This window comes from Phocoena sinus, chromosome 19 (assembly GCF_008692025.1).
Source record: "Phocoena sinus isolate mPhoSin1 chromosome 19, mPhoSin1.pri, whole genome shotgun sequence".
Lineage (NCBI taxonomy): Eukaryota > Metazoa > Chordata > Mammalia > Artiodactyla > Phocoenidae > Phocoena > Phocoena sinus.
The window spans coordinates 28,450,374-28,477,318 of NC_045781.1; the positions used below are offsets into that span (position 1 = coordinate 28,450,374).

Consider the following 26,945-nt stretch of genomic DNA (forward strand, 5'->3'; position numbering starts at 1 on the left):
TGTTCATTTGCTTTTTTGTTTTTTGGATAACATCTCTTTACTTAGATACAGATTGAGAAGAGGTCTAGGTCTGAAGTTTGACTGCTGAGGTACTTCAACATTTAGAGTTATGATCCAGGAGAATGAGAAGAATAACTGGCTAAATTGGAGGAAAACTAGGAAGGCATGGTATCCCAGAGGCCAAGAGTAAAAGGAGCAAGTATTCCATTGTGTCAAAGGTTACTGGGAGATTAAGATGGAGACTGAGAATCGGCCACTGTGAAAAATGGCAAAGTGAAAGTCACTGTGACCTTAGCAAGAGTGGCTTTAAGGAGGAAAAGTTTTACTAGTGTGAGCAAGAACAGTATGAGGAAAGGAAGATGGAATTAAGACAACTTTTTGAAGAGTTTTGTTCTGTTTTGCTTTATGGTAAATGGGGGCAGAGGATTCGGGCAGTATCTGAGGAGAGATATGGGGCCAAAGGAGGGTTCAGATCAAAGAGTAAGAACATTTAACACTTATACACAGTGCCAAATTACAAAGGTAACATTTTAAGGGAAGAAGTATTTTATTTATCTGTTTCCGTTTAAATCAGGGAGGGTATACTATATCATTTATTCCGAATATTTGTTATGGGAAAAAAAATTAGTATTTTGAGTGTTTACTACTTACAGAACACTGATATGGTGTGATATCCACAAAAGATACCTTCTTATCTTTAGGTGTTAAACGTCTTGGTTTAGGTGTTGGTGCCTAAGATAAACCAATATGTCAAACTGAGAATGATGAACATACCTTTCAGATTTTTTTTTTCTCTTTTATGTGGCTATTTACTTTTATAGGAAATTCAAAGTCACTGTTACTCACTACAACTAGTGTGCTAACAGAGGATGCTGGAGGTAGTCTTTGAACAACTTCAGACTCTTCTTTGTGTATGAAATTCCCTAAGTCTTCAGTTGTTATGGATCCACTTGGTGGAAGGTAAGCAAATTTCCATTTCAGTATAACATGGATGCTTCCTGCAGGATGCTTTTTATGATCTGTTAACTCAAATATTCCTGTCAAATTACAAAAAGAATTTTAATTAATGCTAGAGTGAAGTTTTATTACCATAAAAATTAAAGAAGAGCAAAAAGAACTACCCACAACTTATTAAAAATAAGTCTGGCTTTTACTCACAAGTCAAATGACTTAAGAGAACAAAATAAGACAAAAGGATCTATGATAGGTTCATCTCTCAAGCAGACTGCTTTCAGAAGTTAAGGCCTCAGAGATAATACTAATTCAAAGATGAGATAATTGACTTATAAATATTTTAATTCACTGAAATTAAATTCAGAGATTCTTCAGAATTCTTAGCCTTCCTCTAAGATATTATCTGGGTTATAGCTCAGATAACAAGCTTCATTTTGACTTGATATTCTTGTGTGTCTGTAGAAAAATATATTAAAACTTCAAAATTTCAAATAATATATGTATCCTAAGGAGTCTTTATATTACTACATAGTTCTAATTTTAAATACATTTTACTGGGATTTGTTAAATTATTCCAGATTAACAGTAACACAGCAAAAAATGTCCATAAAATAAACAAACCACCCAAAACATATAGCAGTAACAAAAAGTATCACCTAGCTGAATACATAATATTGAGTCACAAATTTTAATCATCATTCTAGAATTTTCAGTATGAAAATCCCTGACATGAAAAAAACAAACCTATATTTCAAGCATAACTTTTGTTTATGGGTATCCATTACTTGGTTCTCAAGTGTTTGACACTTCTTTTAATGGCTGGCTAGGAAAGAAAAAACTAAACAACTCTAGACTTTAGGTAGCAAAAAGGACACAGGTGGAATATAGGGAGGTGAGAAACTTCTACTACAGGCACAGGTGAGACTTACAGAATGGCTGAGTGAAGAGATCAGTAAATATATTCCATAAAAAGCAATGATAACACTGGATAAAATGAACAGAAATAATCATTTAAGAACTCTGGAAACTGATCAAAGGCATACAACAAATTAAGAAGCATTTATTTAAGAAAATCTACTGAACCTCAGTAAAGACAGTGGAAGTCAGAAAAGACACTAGTACGCTACTTGTCCCTGGCTGAATGTGAGACTTGTAGACTGTCTGAACTTTGAATGCATTACCCAAGCCATACACTGATCCATAGGCAAAGGGTGGAAGCCTGCCAGCTCAAGCTGTTTAAACAGAACTCTCAACAACCACTGGCTGACCACTAAACTATGTTCAGGCTTAAAATTAAAACAAGAATAAAACAAGCAAACAAAAACTTAGCAGAGACATCAGTGGCTATAGTGAGGGAAAAAGACTACAGAAGTAGTCCAGGCAAGTCACCAAACAACAACAGCAACAGCAACAGCAACCCTGTGGAGGGCTGGAATCTAGAGATGCTACAATATAGTGTACTAAATGTCCAATTTTAAACAAGAACAAAAATTCATGAGATATGCAAAGAAACAGGAGACAAAATGTCATCCACAGATACTTTCTGAGGGCATCCAGATGTTAGACTTAGGAGACAAAGACCTCAGAGCAGCTATTATAAATACGTTCAAAGAGCTAAAAGAAACCATATTTAAAGAATTAAAGGAAAGTGTGATGACAATGACTTATAAAACAGAGAATATAATAAAGAGATAGAAATTATAAAAAAAGAGAACTAGAATATATTGTACAACACAGGGAATACGGCCAATATTTTATAATAACTATAAATGGAGTATAACCCTTAAAAATTACAAATCACTATGTTGTATACCTATAACATTTAATATTATACATCAACTATATCTCAATAAAAAAGAGACAGTTAAAAAGGAATTCTGGAGTTAGAAAGTATAATTACTGAAATGAAAAAATTCAATAGAGCAGCTGAGTAGGAGATATGAGCTGCAGAAGAAAGAATCAGTGAACTTGAAGATTGATCAACCATGATTATCCAATCTGAAGAGAAAAAATGAAAAAAAATCAACAGAGCCTCAGAGACCTGTAGGACACCATTAAACATATGAACATATGTGTAACGTGAATCTAAGAAGGGGAAGAAAGGACAGAAAAAATAACTGAAGGAGTAAGGGCAGAAAATTCCCCAAATTTGGTGCATAACAGTACCCTACACATAAAGAAGCTCAAAAGATTCCAAGTAGAATAAGCACAAAGGGATCCACACCTAAACACATTAAGAGTTGAATTGTCAAAAGCCAAAAAAAAAAAAAAAATCTTGAAAACTGTATCATGTAGAAGGGGACCATAATAAGATTAACAGATGATTTCTCATTAGAAACAACGGATGCCAGAATCAACTGTCTGATGTACTCAAAGTGCTTAGAGAAAATAAACCTGACAACTAAGAATATGATATCCAGCAACACTACCCTTCAGAAAATAAAAGCTAAAATATAAAGACATTCCCAAATAACAATGATTAAGTGAATTCATTGCCAGCAGACCTGACTTACAAGACATATTGAAAGAGTTTCTTCAGGCTAAAAGCAAGTGACACCAGATAGTTACTCAAATCAACATGAAGGAACAGATGTGAATAAAGGTAATTACATAGGTAATTATAAAACACAGTATAAATATGTTTTTCCTCTTAACTGATTTAAAAAACAACTGCATAAAACAATAATTATAAAATTATAATCCTGGACTTATAACATGTAAAGATTAAAAAATATATGAAATAATAACACAAAAGAGGGGGAGGAAATAGAGCTATTTGGGGTAAGAAAATGACACCAGACAGTAACTCAAATCCAAATGAGGAAATAAAGAATACCAGAGATGGTAAATATGTAAGTTTTTAAAAGTCTCCTATAATTACATATATTCTTCCTTCTCTTAAAGGACAAAGTTATATAAAGCAATAATTATAACATTGTACTGTTGAGTTTATAACATATACAGGCATACTATGTACATATATATGACAACAATATCACAGAGGAGGGGGGAGGGAATGGAATTATACTGGAGCAGATTTTCTAAATTTTAACAGAGTTATTAGCATTAAGTTTGACTGTGGCAAGCTGAGGTGCATACTGTAATCCCTGGAACAACTACTAAGAAAATAACTAAAACAATATAATATTATGGGCCCAAAGTTTAAGATTATCTGAGAAGGCTAGGAAGATTGTTACAAACAGATCATATCCATAACACTGAGGTATAATTTAGGTGGTGTTTTTGTTTTTAAAACAATTTCATGGATTCAAGAAATAGGCTTACCTGAAATACACCTGTCATGTGCCAATGAAATCAGAGGCACATTGACTTTTCCTATGTAAATATCCTCCTGGGTATCACTATCATCAAACACATAAAAACTCAGACACTCTGACTTAAGGTATCGATCCAAATCCATATTCATCGGCACTGGGAAACACATATGATCATCAAACTGTGGATCACTGCTACAGGGAATGACGGCTGTGTCATGGTCTGCAAAGTCAGAAAACTTGTACACAACATATGGGTGTGGCTGAAGGTGGCTTGCTCGGGACTGCAGGCGGCTGCAGCATCTTACTGTAACATGAAGTTCATTTAAGTTGCCATCTGTGGAATCAGTAGAACTGAGCTGAGCAGTTTTGGGTGCTTGCTGACTTAACTGGAAAAACATACATATTTATATCATAGTAATAATACAGTGAAAAGTAAACAACAGCTGCCAACCCCCAAACAAAATAATTTTGTAGATGGACAAAAAGCTGCAGATTTTCACTTCAAAGTGAATTTCTCAGTAAAAGACTCGACTCTTATTTAAAACCAATACTCTCTAGAACGTATGTACGGATGCTATTAGCAGCAAATATAGAAGACTGAGCATACATGTAGAGATTGCTGTTAAAACCAAATAAAGCCAAGAAAATAGTTAATCTGATGTTCTTTAATTCTATTTAATAATTAACAGGTAAAGTGAGCAGTTAGGTCCAAGACAAATGTCCCCTAGTTCACAATTTTATTAAGAGCTACTCCTTCCTTTCTGCTCGTGGACGCCGCCAGGTAAGCATCGTTGATGCCTCTCCCCTCCACTGCCGTCATGTCTAAGTCAGAGTCTCCCAAAGAGCCCGAACAGCTGCAGAAGCTCTTCATCGGAGGTTTGAGCTTTGAAACAACCGATGACAGTCTGAGGAGCCATTGTGAGCAATGGGGAGCACTCACAGACTGTGTGGTAATGAGGGATCCAAACACCAGGTGCTCCAGAGGCTTCGGGGTTGTCACATATGCCACTGTGGAGGAGGTGGATGCGGCCATGAAGGCAAGGCCACACAAGGTGGATGGAAGAGTTGGGGAACCAAAGAGGGCCATCTCAAGAGAAGATTCTCAAAGACCTGGTGCCCACTTAACTGTGAAAAAGATTTTTGTTGGTGGCATTAAAGAAGACACTGAAGAACATCACCTAAGAGATTATTTTGAGCAGTACGGGAAAACTGAAATGACTGAAGTCATGACTGACCGAGGCAGTGGCAAAAAGAGAGGCTTTGCTTTCATAACCTTTGATGACCATGACTCTGTAGACAAGACTGTCATTCAGAAATACCACACTGTGAATGGCCACAACTGTGAAGTAAGGAAAGCCCTACCTAAGCAACAGATGGCTGGTGCTTCATCCAGCCAAAGAGGTCGAAGTGGTTCTGGAAACTTTGGTGGTGGTCGTGGAGGGGGTTTTGGTGGGAATGACACCTTTGGTCGTGGAGGAAATTTCAGTGGCCGAGCTGGCTTTGGTGGCAGCCGTGGTGGTGATGGATATGGTGGCAGTGGGGATGGCTATAATGGGTTTGGTAATGATTGAAGCCATTTTGGAGGTGATGGAAGCTACGATGATTTTGGCAGTTACAACAATCAATCTTCAAATATTGGGCCCATGAAAGGAGGAAACTTTGGAGGCCGAAGTTCTGGCCCCTATGGTGGTGGAGGCCAATACTTTGCCAAACCACGAAACCAAGGTAGCTATGGTGGCTCCAGCAGCAGCAGGAGCTATGGCAGTGGCAGAAGGTTTTAATTACTGCCAGGAAACAAAGCTTAGCAGGAGAGGAGAGCCAGAGAAGTGACAGGGAAGCTACAGGTTACAAGAGATTTGTGAACTCAGCCAAGCAAAGTGGTGGCAGGGCCTAGATGCTACAAAGAAGACATGTTTTAGACAATACTCATGTGTATGGGCAAAAAAACTCGGGGACTGTATTTGTGACTAATTGTATAACAGGTTCTTTTAGTTTCTGTTCTGTGGAAAGTGTAAAGCATTCCAACAAAGGGTTTTTTTTTTTTTTTGCGGTATGCGGGCCTCTCACTGCTGTGGCCTCTCCCACTGTGGAGCACAGGCTCCGTACGCACGGGCCCAGCCGCTCCGCGGCATGTGGGATCTTCCCATACCGGGGCACAAACGTGTGTCCCCTGCATCGGCAGGCGGACTCCCAACCACTGTGCCACCAGGGAAGCCCCCCAACAAAGGGTTTTAATGTAGATTTTTTGCACCCATGCTGTTGATCGCTAAATGTAATAGTCTGATCATGATGCTGAATAAATATGTCTAAAAAAAAAAAGGAGCTACTCCTTCAACCATTCCAGTTATTCTGATCATATCGCGTTCTTAAATGAGAAACCAATGAATTTGATGGTACCCACCCACAGAGATGATTTTGTTATATTTGGGTTGGCCCTCATCCTGAACCAATGTGATCTGGGGGAGCAGATACCTGAGGCCAAGGAACAAGAAAACAGAGTGAGAGATAAAGATTGGAGGGGTAAAACCTTGGATTGGAAGGACATTTCAGAAGAGAGATGAGCAAAGGGAGTTGTCAGGCAGGGTCAGAAACTACTCTATGGCCCTTTTTGGGACTATTAGTCAGTGCACAAGTATCCTAGCAAACACCTGCATTGACTAACTGCTAAGCCTTCCATAGCTGATGTGATCTGGGACAAAGAATGTAGTGTTGCAGTGCCTTGTGGTGTTAGGTAATTCTCTACCTTCCATACAGGGACCCCTCTTTCACTGCATTTTTGAATCTGGATTGGACATCTGGAACTTTTGTTTCTAGAGAAGTTTACTGGAGAAGGAAAACAGAACTGAAGTCATAATCTCCTTGGTGGAGACATCTGGTGGTGTGGAGAGGGGAAATCTGAGAAGGGAATCACAACACTGCTTTCCCAGGGCTCGTTTGCATCCAGCTATAGATGACTGAGTGGAAGGACTTAGAAAGTACCCCCTCGGTTTCTCCCCCTGAGTCTACCCACAAAAGCTGAAATTCCAACAGTAAATGACTCATTCAACCCATAAACTGGGAGTCTAAAACTCTTTAAACCACAAAAATTAATAAATCATGTGGTTTCTCTATCTCTAATTCCCTTTTCCATAACAGTGTTTCCCAAAGTGTGTTCTGAAGAATACTAGTCCAGAAGGATGATCTCTGGGAAACGGGTGTCATTCTTTATGTTTCGGCATCAATGTTATATTAGTCATGGTTCTTTTAATTGAAAGTTATGGAAACTAATTCCACCCAGCAAATACAATGAAAAGAGACTTTTATATAAGGCTACAGGGTTATTTCATAGAACTGTATAGCAGAAATGTGGTTGTATCTACGGAAGGTAATGGGACTGGAAAACTACAGGAATTTACTCTCCATCTAGTTTCCATTTTTCTCTGTATGCTTGTTCATTATTCTCCTTCCAGTCCCATTTTCTTTCCTTTGCCATTTAGCATGGTAGCAGATGGCTGTCCCACAGCTCCCAACTTTACATGTTCCAGGCACGGGGAGTCTTGCTTTCTCTTGATCTCAGAAAGCAGAATCTGATTCGCTCAGCTGGGGGCAGGTGGATATTCCTGAATCATTAGTCATAATTGGGTGGGGTGGGAGAGAACAGGATCACCAAACGTAAAGCTGGCCACTGGGGGCCCAGCCCCACGGATTAGAAGACGGCAGGTCCAAATGAAAAAAGAGAATAATGACTTGAACAGACATTCCAAAATGTTTCTACTATATTCTAACCCTTTGTTACTTAACATAAGTGTATACTTTATGCTTCCTCTTGAGATTCACGGTATACATGAGAAGCCCTGAAGTCAAGGATCCTATTGAATTCTTCTAAATTCAGTGTTTTCTGCATTTACTGGATCATGGAATTCTTTTGGAAATATGGCTATTAAGACGCCATGAAACATAGTTTAGAAAATGCTGCTCTGAGGAATTGCATTCATACTTCTAATTCTCAGGAAAAGAATATTCATTTTATATTTTACTCTGCATTTCAGAAACCTAAAAGTTTCTTAAACAGCTTGGAAGAAGTTGGAAACAGTTGGAAAAAAGGAGAATAAATGAAAGCTCAATAATAGCTATCCATTTCCTTAACAGTGGAAATTGTAACGAAAGTCACTTGATGTGTAATAATCGTATTGCAATTCTCTTTTTCGAAACTGTCCTGGATAGCACAAGGGAGTTCCTTCGTGGTAAAAGAGCAATTCTGTATCTTGACTGTGGTGGTAGTTACATGATTATATACACATGATAAAACTGCACTGAACTCTGCTTCTTCCTACACACACACACACACACACACACACACACACACACACACAAGTAGTCGTACACATGGCATGCGCACATAAGTGCATGTAAAAACTTGCAAAATCTGGATAAAGTCTGTAGCCTAGTTAATAGTACTGTACCAATATCAATTTCCTGGTTTTGATACTACACTATAGTTACATAAAATATTATAATTGGGAGAAGCTGGGTGAAGGCTACACGGGACCTCTGTACTATTTTTGCTACTTCCTGTAAGTCTATGATTATTTCAAAATAAAAAGTTAAAAAAAGCCACTTGATGGCTGTGAAAGAAAATGATTTCGGTTTAAAGCATGATAATATAAAGAAATACTATAAAATTTCTGTGTCATAAAAGGGTCGTAAAGTCAAACAAGCTTACCCATTGCATTTGCTCTGGCCCCTTAAAATTTGATGTTATATATCCCAAAGCCTTTGCCCGTTCTCGATAAAGTCGAATTGCTTGATCCATGGGAACTCTTAATCGGAACCAGTATTCTACTGTGCCAAAATTGGGGATGTCTCCTTTAGTTCCTACAAACCAATACATAACTCACTGTTAAAATAGTCCCATAAATCAAAATATATACCAGTAAAAAATACATCAATGGTATTATACATTAAAACTATAAATTTTATACTGAGTAAAATAATATATGACTTGCACAAATGATGTGTGATTGGCAAATAAGAGAGATAAAGAAAATAAAGTTACTTCTGCAAGTACGAGTTCCACCGTACGTTAAATATTATTAAAAAACTATGTCAAACTATGTTTGAGGTAGCCCGGTTTATACTATTTCAATCTTTCTAAAATATAAAGAAAAATCTAAACATTGAGTCAAATACTCCACGATTCTTTCTGATGCTACTTTTTATTTTTTAACAAGTTGCACTCAATGTAGTCTGACAGATACAAAATGAAACCTCAAAATTATGAATGGAATATGAATTCAACTTTCGAGAAATCTTTGGCACCTTCCCATTTTCCTACCATGCCGTAAGTATAGGGAAAAACACCATAGCTATGCCAAATCTATACCGTATGTAATATACCCTCGCATGTCTGCCCTGCACACCCTCTTGCTGGGGTTGTAGTTGTAGTACGCCTTCTAACTCAGGCAGCTCTTTCTCTTTCTTCCTCTGTGATGATTTCCTCTAGGGCTCCCAGGAGACTTAAGAGTTCTATAGTTCCTTTGCAGAAACGAAGAAAGGTGTCCTCATTAGGGCACTGACTGCTTTGGCACAATCGGCAGTTCACCAGTCTACTTCTCCACCACACTAAGTTTTTTTTTTTTTGCGGTACGCGGGCCTCTCACTGTTGTGGCCTCTCCCGTTGCGGAGCACAGGCTCCGGACGCGCAGGCTCAGCAGCCATGGCTCACGGGCCCAGCCGCTCCGCGGCATGTGGGATCTTCCGGGACTGGGGCACAAACCTGTGTCCCCTGCGTTGGCAGGCGGACTCTCAACCACTGTGCCACCAGGGAAGCCCCACACTAAGTTTTCTGAGGGCAAGTTCTTCTGAACCATGTGACTATATCACCTATGCAATCAATAAAATAAAATCCCTCCCCAGAACCTAAGTCACCCTCCTTCCTTTTTTCCTTGGTCACTTAAAAGAGTTTTCCTTTTTTAAATTTATGTAGTTATTGAATTTTATTTATTTTCTATACAGCAGGTTCTCATTAGTTATCTATTTCATACACATCAGTGTATACATGTCAATCCCAATCGCCCAGTTCATCCCACCACCACCCCCGCTTTTCCCCCTTGGTGTCCATACGTTTGTTCTCTACATCTGTGTCTCTATTTCTGCCTTGCAAACCAGTTCATCCGCACCATTTTTCTAGATTCCGCATACATGCATTAATATACGATATTTGTTTTTCTCCTTCTGACTTACTTCACTCTGTGGGACAGTCTCTAGGTCCATCCACATCTCTACAAATGACCCAATTTCGTTTCTTTTTATGGCTGAGTAGTATTCCATTGTACCTATGTGCCATATCTTTATCCATTCGTCTGTCAATGGGCATTTAGATTGCTGCCATGACCTGGCTATTATGCACCCTCCTTTCTTCTTGAAAAGGTTTCTTCACTTGGCCTCTAGGATACTGTATACTCTTGGTTTGTCTCCCACCTCACTGGCCACTCCTTGGTTTCCTTTGCTGGCTCTTCCTCTTCTTCCTGAACTCTACATTTTGGAGTCTCCCAAGGCTCAGTCCTTGGTCACCTTCTCTTCTTTATATATACTCACTCTCTATGTGAAATTATCTAGGCCCAAGGCTTAAAATATATTCTGTGTGCTAATGAATCCTGCTTTTATATTTCAATCTCTGACCTTCAGACTAGTATATCCAACTGTTTAGGTGACATTTCCACTTGGCTGTCTAATAGGCAGGTCAATCTTAACCTGTTCAAACACAATTCTTAGCTTTTTTCCTCAAATTTGTTCCTTGCCCAGGTCTACCTCGATAAATGGCCTCATCATTGTCCTGGCTGTTCACACCAGAAATTCTCACCTCCTCTGCTTCCCTCATTACTCTACATTCAATTGATGAGCATGCTTTTAAGGAAGAGTTAATCAAATATACACTGAATATAACCAATTCTTATCACTACTTTCATTACCATCGTAATACAAGCCACCAACATCTTTCCACAGATTAATGCAATAGCCTGATAATGGTCCTATTTTCTTGCTTGGCCCATACAGACTGTTCTTCCCACAGCACTCAGGGTGATTTTTCTAAAACCTATGTGTGATCACGTTACTTCTCTCCTCAAAACCACCCAATGACTTGCATCACGCGGAGGAAAAAAAAGCCCAAACACCTCACCATGACCCACAAGGCTCTACAGTGAGATCTGGTCCCTGCCTATTGCTTTAGTCTCATCTCTGCTCTAGCCACTGGCCTCCTTGCTGTTCCTCCAACATGGCAGGTTTGTTCCTCCCTCAGGCCTTTGTACAATACTTGCTGTTTCCTCTGCTGGAAACATTCTTCCTCTGGATCCTGACATGGATCTTTATTCAGGTCTTTACCAATGGCACCCCGTAGGGAAGCCCTCATCTGAATTAGCAACCTTCCATCTCTCTCTTTAGCCTCTTGCTCTGATAATTTTTCTTCATATCTAATGATATGTATATTTTTTTTATGGCCCATCTTCCCCTCTAGAAGGTAAGCTACATGAAGGTAGGGGCTCTGTCTTATTTACCACTGATCACTGTATTCCCAGTGCTTAGTAACAGTGATAACATGATAAGCTCCTTAAAAACTTTGATAAATGTACTACAATTGGGCTTCCCTGGTGGCGCAGTGGTTGAGAGTTCGCCTGCCGATGCAGGGGATGCGGGTTCCTGCCCGGTCCGGGAAGATCCCACATGCCGCGGAGTGGCTGCGCCCGTGAGCCATGGCCGCTGAGCCTGCGCATCCGGAGCCTGTGCTCCGCAACGGGAGAGGCCACAACAGTGAGAGGCCCGCGTACCGCAAAAAAAGAAAAAAAAGTACTACAATTAATGTTTAATCAAACAAGGATATCAACATGGTAAATAAACATTTGCACTAATAAGCTTTAAAAAATTAATAGCCATTGTACTGACATTATTAGTGACACTTAAGAGAGTCCAATCAACTGTGGGCAGCTATATCAGAATGCTGTCCTTACCCTAAAGGCACCTTGAATCTGAGAGAGAAGATACTAATGTGGAACACCATATTAATGTATAAACCAGTCAGTGCTTCAAACAGCCAAAGTTTATAAGATTGTACTCACCAACCAAACTTGCTGTGCAAAATATTCGACCGCTTTTTTCTAGAATTTCATGGAATCTCAATTGACATGCCGCGATTGTTTCATAATCTGTGCTGTAAGCCTGGTGGACCTCAAGAGTTATAGTATTTTTCTGAATGTATTGTAAGAATAAGTCATTAACATGAACGAGATATTGAGAAGTAAAGTTATATTCTGGGTGAAGGCCCCGCACTATGGGAGTTGTCTGTAGTTCAAAATCATAGAAAGCAAAGGTACAGAAGGTGACAGGCTCTTTATCTCCAGATGCCTGTAACACTTCAGAAGAAAAGGTTACTTTGTTGATATGGATTTCAAATAGGTTTTCGCCTCGTTCTAAGTGAATGGTTTCATCAAACTCATCAACGGAGTCATCTGGCGTGATTTCTGGTTTAAATTTGTACTGCTTGGTGCCATAGGCAATATCCTTTAATTGGGCTGCAAGAGAAGACACACAGTTTAGAGGTTTTAAAGTATTGACATATAAAGATACAAACTGGCTTTTGAAGTGGTAGGAAGTCTGAGTGCTTTTGGTGTATAGTCTCAATCTTAAATTCTATGACTACACTGTTTTTCTGTAAATGATACTGTATTATAAAGAAATCTATCATTTATTTTGACATCACTTATTAAAAAAAATTACACCTTAAGTGGTAATACAAGTTATACCAGGGAAACAGAAAAAGAGAAAAAAAAGGCCCTTGAATGAACAGCTGAGGTAAATATTTAGATTTCACTGCTCCTTTGCCTCTGCTCTATTATCTTCTCTCCTATAAAGTCAATTTCTCTTTCTACTAGCTCCTTCCCTTCAGCTTACTAAAATATATATTTTTCTACTTTTGCGGAATGATGGATATGTTTATTATCTTGATTATAGTGACGGTTTCACAGGTGTATACATAGGCCCAAACTCACCAAGCTGTGTACTTTAATAGTGTAATTTAAGGGCTTCCCTGGTGGCGCAGTGGTTGAGAACACCTGCTGATGCAGGGGACACGGGTTCGTGCCCCGGTCCGGGAAGATCCCACATGCCGTGGAGCGGCTGGGCCCGTGAGCCATGGCCGCTGGGCCTGCACGTCCAGAGCCTGTGCTCCGCAGCGGGAGAGGCCACAACAGTGAGAGGCCCGTGTACCGCAAAAAAAAAAAAAAAAAGTGCAATTTAAAATGTGTTCATTACATTTCTAAGAAGCTGCTTTTAAAAAAGATATATATCTTTCTAGATTAGAACATTCCCTCACACCATATAGAAAAATAAACTCAAAATGGTTTAAAGACATAAATGTAAGACATGAAACCATAAACTCCTAGAAGAGAACACAGGCAGAACACTCTTTGACATGAGTTGTAGCAATATTTTTTTTAGATCTGTCTCCTAAGGCAAGAAGTAAAAGCAAAACTAAACAAACTGGACCTAATTAAACTTAAAAGCTTTTGCACAGCAAAGGAAATTATTGACAAAATGAAAAGACAACCTACTGAATGGGAGAAAATATTTGCAAATGATGCGACCGACAACGGGTTAATATCCAAAATACATAAACAGCTCATACAACCCAATATCAGAAAACCAAAAAACTCAATTGAAAAATGGGCAGAAGACCTGAACAGACATTTCTCCAAAGAAGACATACAGATGGCTGACAGGCACATGAAAAGATGCTCAACATTGCTAATTATTAGAGAAATGCAAGTGAAATTCACAACGAGATATCACCTCACACCTCTTGGAATGACTGTCATCAAAAAGTCTACAAACAACAAATGCTGGAGAGGATATGGAGAAAAGGGAACACTTGTGCACTGTCAGTGGAAATATAAACTGGTTCAGCCACTGTGGAAAACAGTATGAAGGTTCCTCAAAAAATTAAAAATAAAACTACCATAGAATCCAGCAATTCCATTCCTGGGTATATACCCAGAAAAAATGAAAACACTAATTCAAAAAGATACACGCACCCCAACGTTCACAGCAGCACTATTTACGATAGCCAAGACATGGAAGCAACCCAAGTGCCCATCAACAGATGAATGGATAAAGAAGATGTGGTGTAATACATAATGGAATATTACTCAACCATAAAAAAGAATGAAATGCTGCCATTTGCAGCAACGTGGATGGACCCAGAGAATATTATACTTAGTGAAGTCAGTCAGAGAAAGCACATAGTGTATGATATCACTTATATGTGGAATCTAAAAACGATACAAATGGATGTACAAGTAAAACAGAAATAGACTCACAGATATAGAGAACAAACTTGTGGTTACCAAAGGGGAGAAGGAAGAGGAGGGACAAATTAGGAGTACAGGATTAACAGATACAAACTACTATATATAAAATAGATAAACAACAAGGATATTGTATAGCACAGTGAATTACAGCCATTATCTTGTAATAACTTATAATGGAGTATAATCTATAAAAATACTGAATGACTATTCTGTGCACCTGAAACTAATAATATAAATCAACTATATTTCAATAAAAAATAAATAAAAAGATGTATCTCTTTCTAGATACACATTTCCCCCGCCATGTTACATCCAACTTTCTAAAAAGAGTAATGTATACTTGTGTCTCCAATTCCTCATCTAACAGACACTCTTCAACTTCCTGCAAAAAGCATCTGCCTTATTTTTCTCGTGAAACTACTCTAGAAAAGGTCACCAATAACTAACCAGTTTCTAGATTGAATGGTCCTCGTGTTATTTGAGTTCTTTGCTTAATTGACACTGATGACCACATCCTCTTTTGTGAACTTTTGTGAGCTTTCATGTCCTCGTCTGCCCTGCTTCTCCTCCTACCTCTCTTCTTCTTCTTTTTTTTTTTTTGCGGTACGCGGGCCTCTCACTGCTGTGGCCTCTCCCGTTGGAGAGCACAGGCTCCGGACACACAGGCTCAGTGGCCATGGCTCACGGGGCAAGCCGCTCCATGGCATGTAGGATCTTCCCGGACCGGGGCACAAACCCGTGTCCCCTGCATCGGCAGGCGGACTCTCAACCACTGCACCACCAGGGAAGCCCCTACCTCTCTTACTCTTTAAGGGTTTCTCTTTCTCTGCCAGTTTGCTGGGGTTCTGTTTTTATCCTCTTTTTAGTCTACATATTCTCATGAGTAATCACATCTCCTTTTATTTATTTGAAATAGAGCTGATTTACAATGTTGTGCTAGTTTATGCTGTACAGAAAAGTGACTCAGTTATACACATATACACATTCTTTTTAAAATATTCTTTTCCATTATGATTCATCCCAGGAGACTGGATATAGCTTCTTGGGCTACACATTAGGACCTTGTTGTTTATCCATTCTAAATGTAATAGTTTGCATCCACTAACCCCTAACTCCCAGTCCATCCTTCTCCCTCTCCCCCTCGGCAACCACAAATCTGTTCTCTACGTCTGTGAGTCCGTTTCTGTTTTTTAGATAGGTTAATTTGTGTCGTATTTTAGACTCCAGGTGTACGTGATATCATATGGTATTTGTCTTTCTCTTTCAGACTTAACTTCACTTAGTGTGATATTCTCTAGTTGCATCCATGTTGCTGCAAGTGGCATTATTTCATCCTTTTTATGGTTGAGTAGTATTCCATCATATATATGTACCACATCCTCTCTATCCAGTCATCTGTTGATGGACATTTAGGTTGTTTCCATGTTTTGGCTATTGTGAACAGTGCTGCTATGAACATAGGGGTGCAGGTATCTTTTTGAATTATAGTTTTGTCCAGGTATATGCCCAGGAGTGGGACTGTTGGATCATATGGTAGTTCTGTTTTTAGTTTTGTGAGGAACCTCCATACTATTTTCCATAGTGGCTGCACCAACATAGATTCCCACCAACAGTGTACACGGGGTCCCTTTTCTCCACACCCTCTCCAGTGTTTGTTATCTGTAGACTTTTTTTTTTTTTTTTGCAGTACGCGGGCCTCTCACTGTTGTGGCCTCTCCTGTTGCGGAGCACAGGCTCCGGACGTGCAGGCTCAGCGGCCATGGCTCAGTGGCCCAGCCGCTCTGTGGCATGTGGGATCCTCCCGGACTGGGGCACAAACCTGTGTCCCCTGCATCGGCAGGCAGACTCTCAACCACTGTGCCACCAGGGAAGCCCTATCTGTAGACTTTTAAATCATGGCCATTCTGACCGGTGTGAGGTGGTACCTCATTGCAGTTTTGATTTGCATTTCTCTAATGATTAGTGATCACAACCCCTTTTATGACTTCTGTTACTATCAATATTCTGAAGATGCTCATATTTCTATTTTTAATTCAGATTTCTTTCCTCAATTCCAGGCCCACACATCTAGTGGCTTGCTGAGCCCTCTATCTAGATATCCCCTAGGCACAACAAACTCAATATACCCAAAGCAGAATGGCTCATATTGTCTTCTAGTTATTTCTGTACCTTGAATTTCAAGTGATGATGTTAGCCTTCATCCAGCTGCCTAAGCTAGATATCACAGTGTCATCCTAGGTTCCCCCCCCCTTTTTTTTTTACTCTCCCCACATCTGTAGGGTCACTGCTATTCAAAAATATTTCCTAAGTCTTTAGCAAATTTGTCCCTGTCCTCTGCATCTCCACTGATGCTACCTTACTTACACCCTCAGTGTTTATTACCTAGATGATTAATGGAACCCAATTCCTTCCGTCCTTCAAATTTTACTCATTCTTCCCGAAACCTATAGCATAATCTCCAAAATGAAGTTCTGGGTGTACTACTCCCTACCTTAAAAATTCCTTGGTGCTTCTCTAGGTTAATAAGGTTCAGACTCATCAGGTTGGCAAATGGGGCCTTCAGGATTTGGTTCTTACCAGCTTTAAATCCAGGTTCTTCTCCGTTTACTAATCCTGAGTTCCAAACAGACAGATTCACATGCATTTTCTCAAATGAATGGCAGTGCTTCACACTTAGGGCATTTTTACCTGCTTCATCTACTTCCTGGAAAGCCTTTCATTGTTTTTACTTAGTGGTGAATTCTGTCATCTTTAAAGCCTCCAAACCTACTGTGTGGGGTCTTTCCTGAATCTTCAGGTATAAATAGGCATTCTCTCCTCAATGTTTCCTTGATAGCTTTTGCATTTTTCTAACTTCACACTCTTCACAGTAAAGTATAACTGTCTACTTACTTGTTCACAACTTACAAGTTCTTGGAGGAAAAAGCCCGAGCTTTTTCCGTTTGTATTCTCACTGCCTAGCACTTTGCTTAGGATACATTAGGAACTTGAGCATGTTTATGGAATCAATCAATGAATTTAGGACACAGATAGAATACATTGGTAAAGACTTAGTGAGGCTTGAAAGGAATGAAAATCTCAAACTGTGTGACCTCCCTGTTATTCAGGAAAATTTCATTAAGTGAATTTTTATTGAGTACTACTTGCAATAAAAGGAACACAATGCTCTTTGGCTTTGGAAAACCCTGTTCAGTCAGATGAAGATAGTTACTGAACCCTTCTACTTAGAGCAATGGTTCTCAGAGTGTGGTCTGGGAACCCCTGAGGGTACCTGAGACTGTTCTGGAGGTCTGTGAGGTTAAAACTATTTTTAAAATAATACTAAGATGTTATTGGCCTTTTTCATTCTTAGTCTCTTACAAGTGTATAATAGAGTTTCCCAGAATCTATGTGATGTGTGATATCATAACAGATTCACTGTAGAAGCAGATATAAAAACCCAGCTGTTTTCTATTAAGACAGATGCTGAAAAGATTTGCAAAAATGTTAAGCAATTAAAAAAATTTAAAACCATGTCGCTTGTCTATTTTTTTGGTATGGAAAATATACCTATTAAAAAATAAAACTGTAATTTATGTTAACATGTAATGGGTTAATTATTATTTTAGCATGCCAAATATTTTTTAAATTTCTCATTTTTAATTTCTAACATGATAAATATCATGAATATAACCCATATAAACATAAGGCCTTTTGGATTCTCAGTGATCCTTAAGAGTGTAAAATTACTGCTGGCACAATTACCAAGCTTGCGTGTCTGGAGCCTGTGCTCCGCAACAAGAGAGGCCGCGATAGTGAGAGGCCCGCGCACCGCAATGAAGAGGGGCCCCCGCTTGCCACAGCTAGAGAAAGCCCTCGCGCAGAAACGAAGAGCCAACACAGCCATAAATAAATAAATAAAATTAAAAAAAAAAAAGGCAAAATTCCTTAAAAAAAAAAAAAATTACTGCTGGCATAGATCACTGAATTTAAGTACTGTATGGCAGGGAGCATGAAAGAGAGACAAAGTACTTATCACTGTAGAACTTATTATGTTGCAGTCATAGAGAATACGCAAAACTGCACCGGTGTATATAATACAATCCCTAAACATATTTTTTGAGTACATGAGAGTAAAAGTGGCAAGTGCTGAGGTAGTGTTGTTCAAAGTACAGTCTTACACCTGCATGTGAATTGCTTGGAATTATTTATAAATATATCAAATCAGAGACCCCAAGATCTCCAGGGGTAGGGCCCAGGGAGCTACCTTTGAAACAAGTTCCCCATGTAATTTTCTTACTTCCTAAAGTCTGAAAACCACTGTAAGGGCATTTCAAGTAGAGGGGTGGCTAGCAGTAATTGGAGCCAGCTTTCTGGCATGGGCACACATTTGCTTAGATCCTGAAGCAGGGAAGGGTATATCCTGGAGTCAGAGTAGAAAGGAGGTTCAGATGGAGCAGACAAAGCCCTGGTGGTGGGACCGAACAAGATGCATCTGACAAAGAGCAAGCCGACTTGTTTGGCTGAGATGCGTAGTTTGCTTAGAAGAGAAATTAGAAATGATGTGGTTAAATTTAGTCTGTGGTACTACTTTATGAAGTACTTTGAAATCTTGCCTGCAACACCGAATTCAAAAAGCAGTAGGGAATTACTAAAAATTCTTGAGTAGAAAAGTATCAGATAAAAACAGCCTTTCTGGTAACTTATTATTATAGTTAATAAATTGGGAAAAAAAGAGCAAAAAGAAAGTATGAGTGTACATTTGGATGACATTTTCAACTGTTGTAAAAATCCATTCCTCTAGTTACTGTGGACAAAGAATTGTGCACGTTGTACCTTCTAGTTTCTGGATGCGCGCAGCCCTGCTATCAAGAAGGTGGACATACTGTTCCACTCTGAGTTCATAATCTTGCTGCAAATTTTCCATCTTCTGGGTCACTGCCTCAACTTCCATCTAAAAAAATAAAGATAACAAGTTTCATTACTCAGGATTTGTTCCATTTTCATTTGTTAAAGCAACTATGATTCAAGCATTTTTTAGATCCTGGGGATACCGGGAGCTATAAGCTGTTGTTTCCTGACTTCAAAGAGCTTACAGTTTAGAAAATTATGCTTGGCAGTGTTCGTTAACCAGGAGTAAAACCCACAAAACTCTGGGTCCCTTTTAAGGAGTGGTGACCCATTTGTTAGAAGCTAATATAACAGGCGGCTGTGGCAGGACCAACTGCGGAGCGTGCCGGCGTTGGTGAATACGTCGCCATGATTCGTTCCCTAAAACCAGGCACTGAAAAAATTACTTGTTTTAGAACTCTTTAGTCAGGAGTATCTAGATACAAGGCTAAATTCCAGGCATGTGGTAACACATGATAATAGATCATAACAGACGCTAATACATGATACTGCTTTGAAATGTAAGTCATCAGTAGAATATTATGGGAAACATATCCTCCCGATTTAGTGTATTATATTACCTGATAATCTTTATTAATTTTATGTTGCATAATTAGCATGTTTCTTGTCTTTTCAAGTTCTTGCACTGTTTCTGCATGAGTTGCTTGCAGCTCTTTCATGGAGCGTTCTAGATCTTTATTAATTTTACTGTCTACTTTTTCTAAAAAAGAAAGGTCTCCATTTTTTTGTGATTTTTGAGCCTAAAACAAAAACATATTTTATTACCAAAACAAGAGTGTCTAAAATGTAACTGTGAATTAATATGGATATAGTAAGAAACAATCATTAATTGAAAACAGATATATTTCCATTTTCTGTTAGGAATAAAGCAGTCCTGATATAGAATACATATTTGGATAGACACTTGGAACAATTACAGAGAAATAAAAAAAAGTTTATTACTTCACGAAGTAAAAAAGAACCATGTACGTTTATTTCTATTCTTCATTTGATTAAAATCTATACCATGATGGTCTAAAAGGAAAGAAATGTACTTTCTGTGTCTTCTTGTAAGTAACAGAATATTCTAGAACTAGAAAATATCTTCTGGTGACATATATAATTCAATATTTTACTTAAGATAATAGGGTGCACCAAGGTCTCTTAGGACAGAAAACTGCTGGTTAGTTTTATAGTGGGTCATATAAAAGTAAAATGTTTGTTACAGTTGGGGAAAGTGCTTTAAATAAGAGTTTTTGAGGTCTACTTTAATGTAATTTTGATGTCATTATGAAATATGTATATGCTGTAACTAAATGTCACCTGACCACTTTTCCTGAATAATTCATTCTCCAAGTATAAAGGTTACAATAAGGGTCATCATTATGCTGAAAGAGTTATATGTAGACATGAAGTTCATGATGAAGTTTAGAAAGTTACCTTTATAAGCAGGAGAGCTTCACTCAATTCATCAGCATTAATATCACTCTCCTGCAAAAGACAGAGTAAGTAAAAGCTCACAAAGGAAAGTGCAGGAGACATTCCAACTATGTAGATTACCCTCATGGAACATAAACTGCAAGATACCATGAATTAATAAACTAAGTTATCTATTGTATTCTTTTGCTTTGTGGTATAGTGTTTTCTTTACGTATGAAATATTTAGATAAAAATTTGGAGTTAGTTTCCTAAATGAGAAAATAGTTCACCTGGTTGTAAATTTTCATGCGGTTTTTAAGTTCATCAAGTTGTTGCTTTTGTTCCAGGTACTGTAACTGTAGTTCTCTATTTTCTTGAATGATCTTCTCATTTTGGTCTTAAAAATGAAGTCGACACAATTCGAAAGGTAAGTGAGAATGAGGTATAAGAACACATTTTAAATTGACTTAATTCATGAAACACACCAAGCTCAATCTAGCATTGTTCTGGCCAGAGAGGAAATTAAGCTAGCACCTTAGACTAAGGCAGCAGGGGAATGAGGAACAAATGAACACTATCATGTGTCTACCATATGATTCACTTGCTTATCAAAAACTTAGGACTTAGTTTCACAGTATTAATATAAGGAAATTGTGGCCTCTGGAACTTCAAAGGAACATTCTATCTAAAATGCCTATGAAAATATGTTTCTAAATCTATGATTTTTACTTACTTATTAAGGGTCCTGAAAGGCATGCAAAAAAAATTTTTCTTTTAGTTTTTTCTAATTGACTTCCTTGAGTTATCTTTTCCTAATTCAGCATAAAGTCTTTTTATTAAAACAAGATAATTTCTGATAATAACTCTGGAATTATAATCAACCCCATTTTTAATAAATCTTTTAAGAGAGTAGAAATGGATTCTCAACGAGTGCATGGCAGTATCAATAATAATTCATGTGTGTTCTTTATTCACAGAGTTCACACTATTAATTAGGAATGGAGATAGGTTACCTTTGCCTATGTGCTCATTTGCCATGACCCACAAGCAGGCGTATAGGGTAGAGCTACAGAAGACGGCAAATCCATAGAGAGACTAATTTTTCACTCTCTGCATTAAACATGCTTAACTCAAAAAAAAGAAAGCATAATAGCGAGCTAACAAATCTCCTCTTTAGTCCTATGTTCTTAAGTGTACTTCTTTACTAGAGTTCGTTGTGGTGGTCAAGTATTCTCCTTTGTGGGCTCCCTTTGTGGACTGACTCTAAACCATGATATCCAAAGTGTCTCTACTAATTTCATCCTGCTCACAAAGATTTATGATCATCATTCCTTTTCTTAAAAAAAGGGAAATCAACATATTTGCCAAGAATTCTTTACATGAACACATCTGCACACTGACTGCATTTTATACAAAAATATGTTTCGGACTTTTATAAAGCTTTGTGTTCCCAAGCCATAAATGCTATATACAAGTAAAAACTGTAAATTACACAGTTAAGAAGAAATGAACTAAATTTGAATATTTTTAATATAACATACTTCTGGCAAACTAAAAAGTAAAAAAAAAAAAAAAGTTACCCTAGGGTATGTAGAGCCATTTTAATATCAAAAATATCAAATATGTAAATATTTTTCTTATTGATAAGAGGTTAGAAGGTTATCCTAGAGTACAAATTACTAATATTCAGTGAAATAAATGAAAGAATTTCCAAATGTGAACAATACTTGGAATATTTAAGGTAAAGATCAAACATTTATCTCTATACTAAAAATTAGGATTAATAATAAATATGAATTCTTATGAGATAAATTTGCTTTTTTGGTTAGAGAGTAGAGTAAGAATCTGGAACCCTTTATTTGATGTTGATTAGGTTAAAACAACATCCAGATAGAATGACTAGGTAACAAAAAAGGAGGTAAATGTAGTCAGCAAGAAGTAAAACCAAGGTCCTGAGGATAATGTAATTTCCTTCTCTGGCTAGTGAAACTTTTAGGGGTTCTGAGGGGAATCAGAAGTGTAAGGACATGATCGTTCCATCTTCATCCAGACGCAGTGTATATTATTCCTATGCTGTCTTCTATTCTTTCAATTTTTCAGAGCAGGGTCCTGAGAATAATATGTTACTGGTATAAATAAACTTACTCAAATATTTCTTCCTTTTCTGATTTTTCGTTCAACAACTATGTTCCCACTTACCTGGTATTTTTAAAACCAGGGCTTTATTAGTGGGAAAATAACTTATTAGTGGGAGAAGATATTACTGAGCACCAGTAACTTTCTCTCTACTGAATTTTATGTAGAATTCTCTACTATATTTTTCCTTTCTTAAACTGTTTACTGGGGATGTCACTCCTGGGACTTTAAAATGTATGGAGACATTATAGTTCAAAGAGGAAATAGACTTGCTGAATTATAATATGAAAAATCAAAGCACCCTGTACAAGATGAAAAATAACCTCTTTACCTATGATTTGACAAAAAGCAGGTTAAGCTAAACAGCATTTTATTCAAATGAGATAACATTTCACTCTTTTAAAATTATGTTCTTCAAGCACACCATTAATAAGCAGAGTGCAGAGAACAATTCAACTAAACAATTTTCAGAGCTCCTTTGTGCTAATATCTTCAGCTGTGATCAATATAACCATATGCATTATGCTGAATTATGCATTTCAGCTAAAGATAGAAAGGAACTTTCAAAAGCAGGCCCTTAGACACATGCAGTTAATTTAAGCATTAACCAAATGCAAACTGCATTTACATATCCTTCCCCCACATATTCGCACAATCTGAAACTAATTTGTACCTTGAATAAAGAGGTGAGTATTCTCTAAAAATAATTTGCCAGTTAGATGAATGACTACAAGAAGCCAGGGAAACATCTTCTGGCAGAGAACACTTGATACATGAAAAGGTAACTGTGTGAAGAGACTTCAAAGTAAAATTAAACAATTTTGAAATCTGTAATACAAAAAAGCAACTTTCTAAATATTAAAAGATTTCCTTAAATAGACAACTTCAATTTTTTGTTTAGTATTTTCCTGGAAAAAATTGTTTAAAGGCTGTATTATTTTTCTTAAAATCTATTTTAACATTTTCACAAAGAAACAAAAACTGAAATTATCAGACCTGTAAATTTCAGGTATGCAAGCAAAAATAACTAAAATCATAGTTGCATTAAAAAGAAAGATTCAGTTCTAGCAATTTTTCTTAAGAAAATAATCAGATAAATGTGTAAAGATTTGTGTAGAAAGATGTTCAGGGTACTTAAAAAAGCTGAAGCTATTTAAAAATTCAACAATAGAAGACTGTTAAACAAACAATCTATGGTACATCCTCACACTGGAAAACTATGACAGCCATTATAAATGATGATGATGCAGATTTATATTTATACTGAAGGAACGATTTCACAATACAAATAAAAAAGCACATTATAAAATTGTATGTATACATATAGAAACAACTCTGGAAGGACATATATAAAAATATTAATAGTGATTACGTTGAGGGCTGTGGGACTGAAAAGAACCCCCAGACTTAATCCAACAGTAATAAACAGGTTTTAAAAGACCACCAAGATTCTATCCTCTTAAGAGTTTCTTACCAGAGACCAATTCAAATGTGTAAAGATAAGAGTTTTGGAATTTTTGATATCTAGGGAAGTACAGAAAGCACGGGAACAAGAAAGGTTTATTTCATTTCTCTTTCCTCAAGAAAGAAAAGAGAGAGGAAATACAGAGCCCTTCCACGTCGGTGGAAGAATTTATTGAGCAACTACTAAACAAAGCACTCTGTTAGGTATTCAACACTACATATTAAAGTTAGGAACTAAGAATCTTTGACATAAAAACTTTAAAATATCCACCCAGTCAGAAATCATATCATTTTATTCTACTCACAGTCTTCTGGAGAAAATTTCATAAACTGTCTGTCATCATTTAAACCACTTGGTAAATAAATACTGCACACATATTTCATTGAAATTAAGACCCCATTGATTATAAGATGTGTTCCAATTTCAGACTTCTTAAAATGTTAAAAAAAGTTCCACCATAATTTAAAAAATGTTATCACCTACAAGATGCTTCCCAATTTCAGAGATATTAAAATGGGAAAAAAATCTTCTTAGAGTTAACGAAATATGGCACTGTGATCTAAATCAATATAGAGAGTACTGACTAGATATGTAATTGTTTTTTTAACTGAGTCTGCATTAAACTTTTACATGTTCTCATGCAACTGAACTGCAAGAGTTCAAAAGGAGCAACCTTATTATCACATCGCTGCGTTTACCTACTGGCTGAGCAAACAGATGCAACACTTGGAGCAATTAATTCACTTCCCTGATTGTGCATTTGTGTGCATATGTGTGTATAATATAGTAGAGCAGACATCTACTTTAATTATATAATTATTTTACTTCTGTGAGACAAGAAAGGTGAGATCTGGGACTCATAACATGTAACTTATTAATGATTATTATTTTAGCAGGGACATCTTGACAAGGCTTTTTTTTTTTTTTTTTTTTTTTTTTGCGGTACGTGGGCCTCTCACTGTTGTGGCCTCTCCCGTTGCAGAGCACAGGCTCCGGACGCGCAGGCTCAGCGGCCATGGCCCACGGGCCCAGCCGTTCCGCGGCATGTGGGATCTTCCCGGACCGGGGCACGAACCCGTGTCCCCTGCATCGGCAGGCGGACTCTCAACCACTGCGCCACCAGGGAAGCCCGACAAGGCTTCTTTATTTAAGTTCTCTGTCACGGAGCAGAATTAGCCATCTCACTATCAGATCAAAAACAGCCAAGCAAGACTTCTGCCATCCTCGGCTGTCTTACACTGCCTTTTTTTTTTTTTCCTCTACTGCACCTGCCACCACCTGGTGTATCACATATTTATTTAATTACTGTCAGTTTCTCCCTCTTGAATTTATGCTGCATGAGGACCAGGTCTTTGTTTTATTCATTGCTGTATCCCCAGAACTTAGAATAGTGCCTAGCACATACTGGTGCTTAATAAACACTTGTTGACTCTTGAATAAATTCAGGAAAATTAAACAAATTAAAGACAACCTGAAAAAGAGTAACTCTGAGAAAAAAATAATTCCTTTGGCATATACGCTAAGCTGAGTAAAGGGAAATTTTGAGCAATCAATACACTCATAAAAGTGGATGACTGTTAATATAGGCTGTGTCCCTAGTACGCAGCAAGGTGCCTGGCAAAACAGCAGGCGCTGTAATAAGTACTTATCAAGTCAGTGAGTAACAATGAGTAACACGCATGTCTGAAACGAGTAAGTCAGTAGTCATTTTACATGTACCTCTTTCAGTTTTTAATCTGTCAAGGATTTCAGTTTTGTCTGTTAAATCAGATTTTAAGGCAGTCTCGAGTTGAGCAATCTGTACTTTCAGCTGCTGTTCCTTTAACTTCCATTGCTCTTCATGGGCAGCACTGAAGGCACTGCAAAACACACGTGACAGGCAAGGAGAGCTTGGAAATCAGCTTCAACCGAAAATAATAAAGAGAAAAGCTTTTAGTGGCACAGAGACCACTGTCATCATGTCTTAGGAATTAAGTAAACATATGCTGGTCTGCTGCTGTTGAAACCAAGGCGCCTTTCTCAGGCTGCGGTTAGGCAACATGAAAGAGTTTGTGGGATGAGCAAAGGAACTGGCCTTAATTTAGAGCTCTAAAGTCAGAGAAGTTGGCAGTGTGCAGCTTTTGTGGGACTAGTAAAGGAATTCAGATACTGTACATACTCCAGAGGAATCCACAGTTCCAAACCTCAGCAGCAGACATCGGACAAAACCATTCTCTACCACGAATAAACCCTAATACAGAGAAAAGGGACTCCCCACCTGATCTTTAATTCCAGAATTTGAAACTTTTAAAGAGTCTCTGATAATAGCATATTTACAAAATACTGGCCACAAAATGACAGCATTTTGAATTATAAGACGGCGATTCTGATATTAAGAAGCAATGATCATGCAGTTTTTGTCCTAAAAAGCAAACAGCAATAGGCTAAGAACAAACGGTTTTACTCATAACGCATGACTGGGGTGAAAACCCAGTAAGAACACCT

At 37.8% G+C, this 26,945-nt stretch overlaps 1 protein-coding gene and 1 pseudogene across 4 annotated transcripts in view; one reads left to right on the forward strand and one right to left on the reverse strand.

The window, feature by feature from the left end:
• The window catches only part of RPGRIP1L (RPGRIP1 like), a 99,363-nt gene that overhangs the window by 37,950 nt on the left and 34,468 nt on the right, over positions 1-26,945 (reverse strand). For all 4 annotated transcript variants that reach the window (XM_032612134.1, XM_032612137.1, XM_032612138.1 and 1 more), the window contains 10 exons: positions 26,181-26,320; positions 21,151-21,257; positions 20,882-20,932; positions 20,023-20,202; positions 19,388-19,505; positions 12,326-12,778; positions 8,935-9,086; positions 4,240-4,618; positions 847-1,037; positions 652-732 (listed from right to left, as the gene is read on the reverse strand). In XM_032612134.1, the coding sequence (XP_032468025.1) occupies positions 652-732; positions 847-1,037; positions 4,240-4,618; positions 8,935-9,086; positions 12,326-12,778; positions 19,388-19,505; positions 20,023-20,202; positions 20,882-20,932; positions 21,151-21,257; positions 26,181-26,320 (1,852 nt within the window). The remainder of the gene's footprint in view (positions 1-651; positions 733-846; positions 1,038-4,239; positions 4,619-8,934; positions 9,087-12,325; positions 12,779-19,387; positions 19,506-20,022; positions 20,203-20,881; positions 20,933-21,150; positions 21,258-26,180; positions 26,321-26,945) is intronic.
• On the forward strand, positions 4,625-8,903 carry LOC116743565 (annotated as a pseudogene).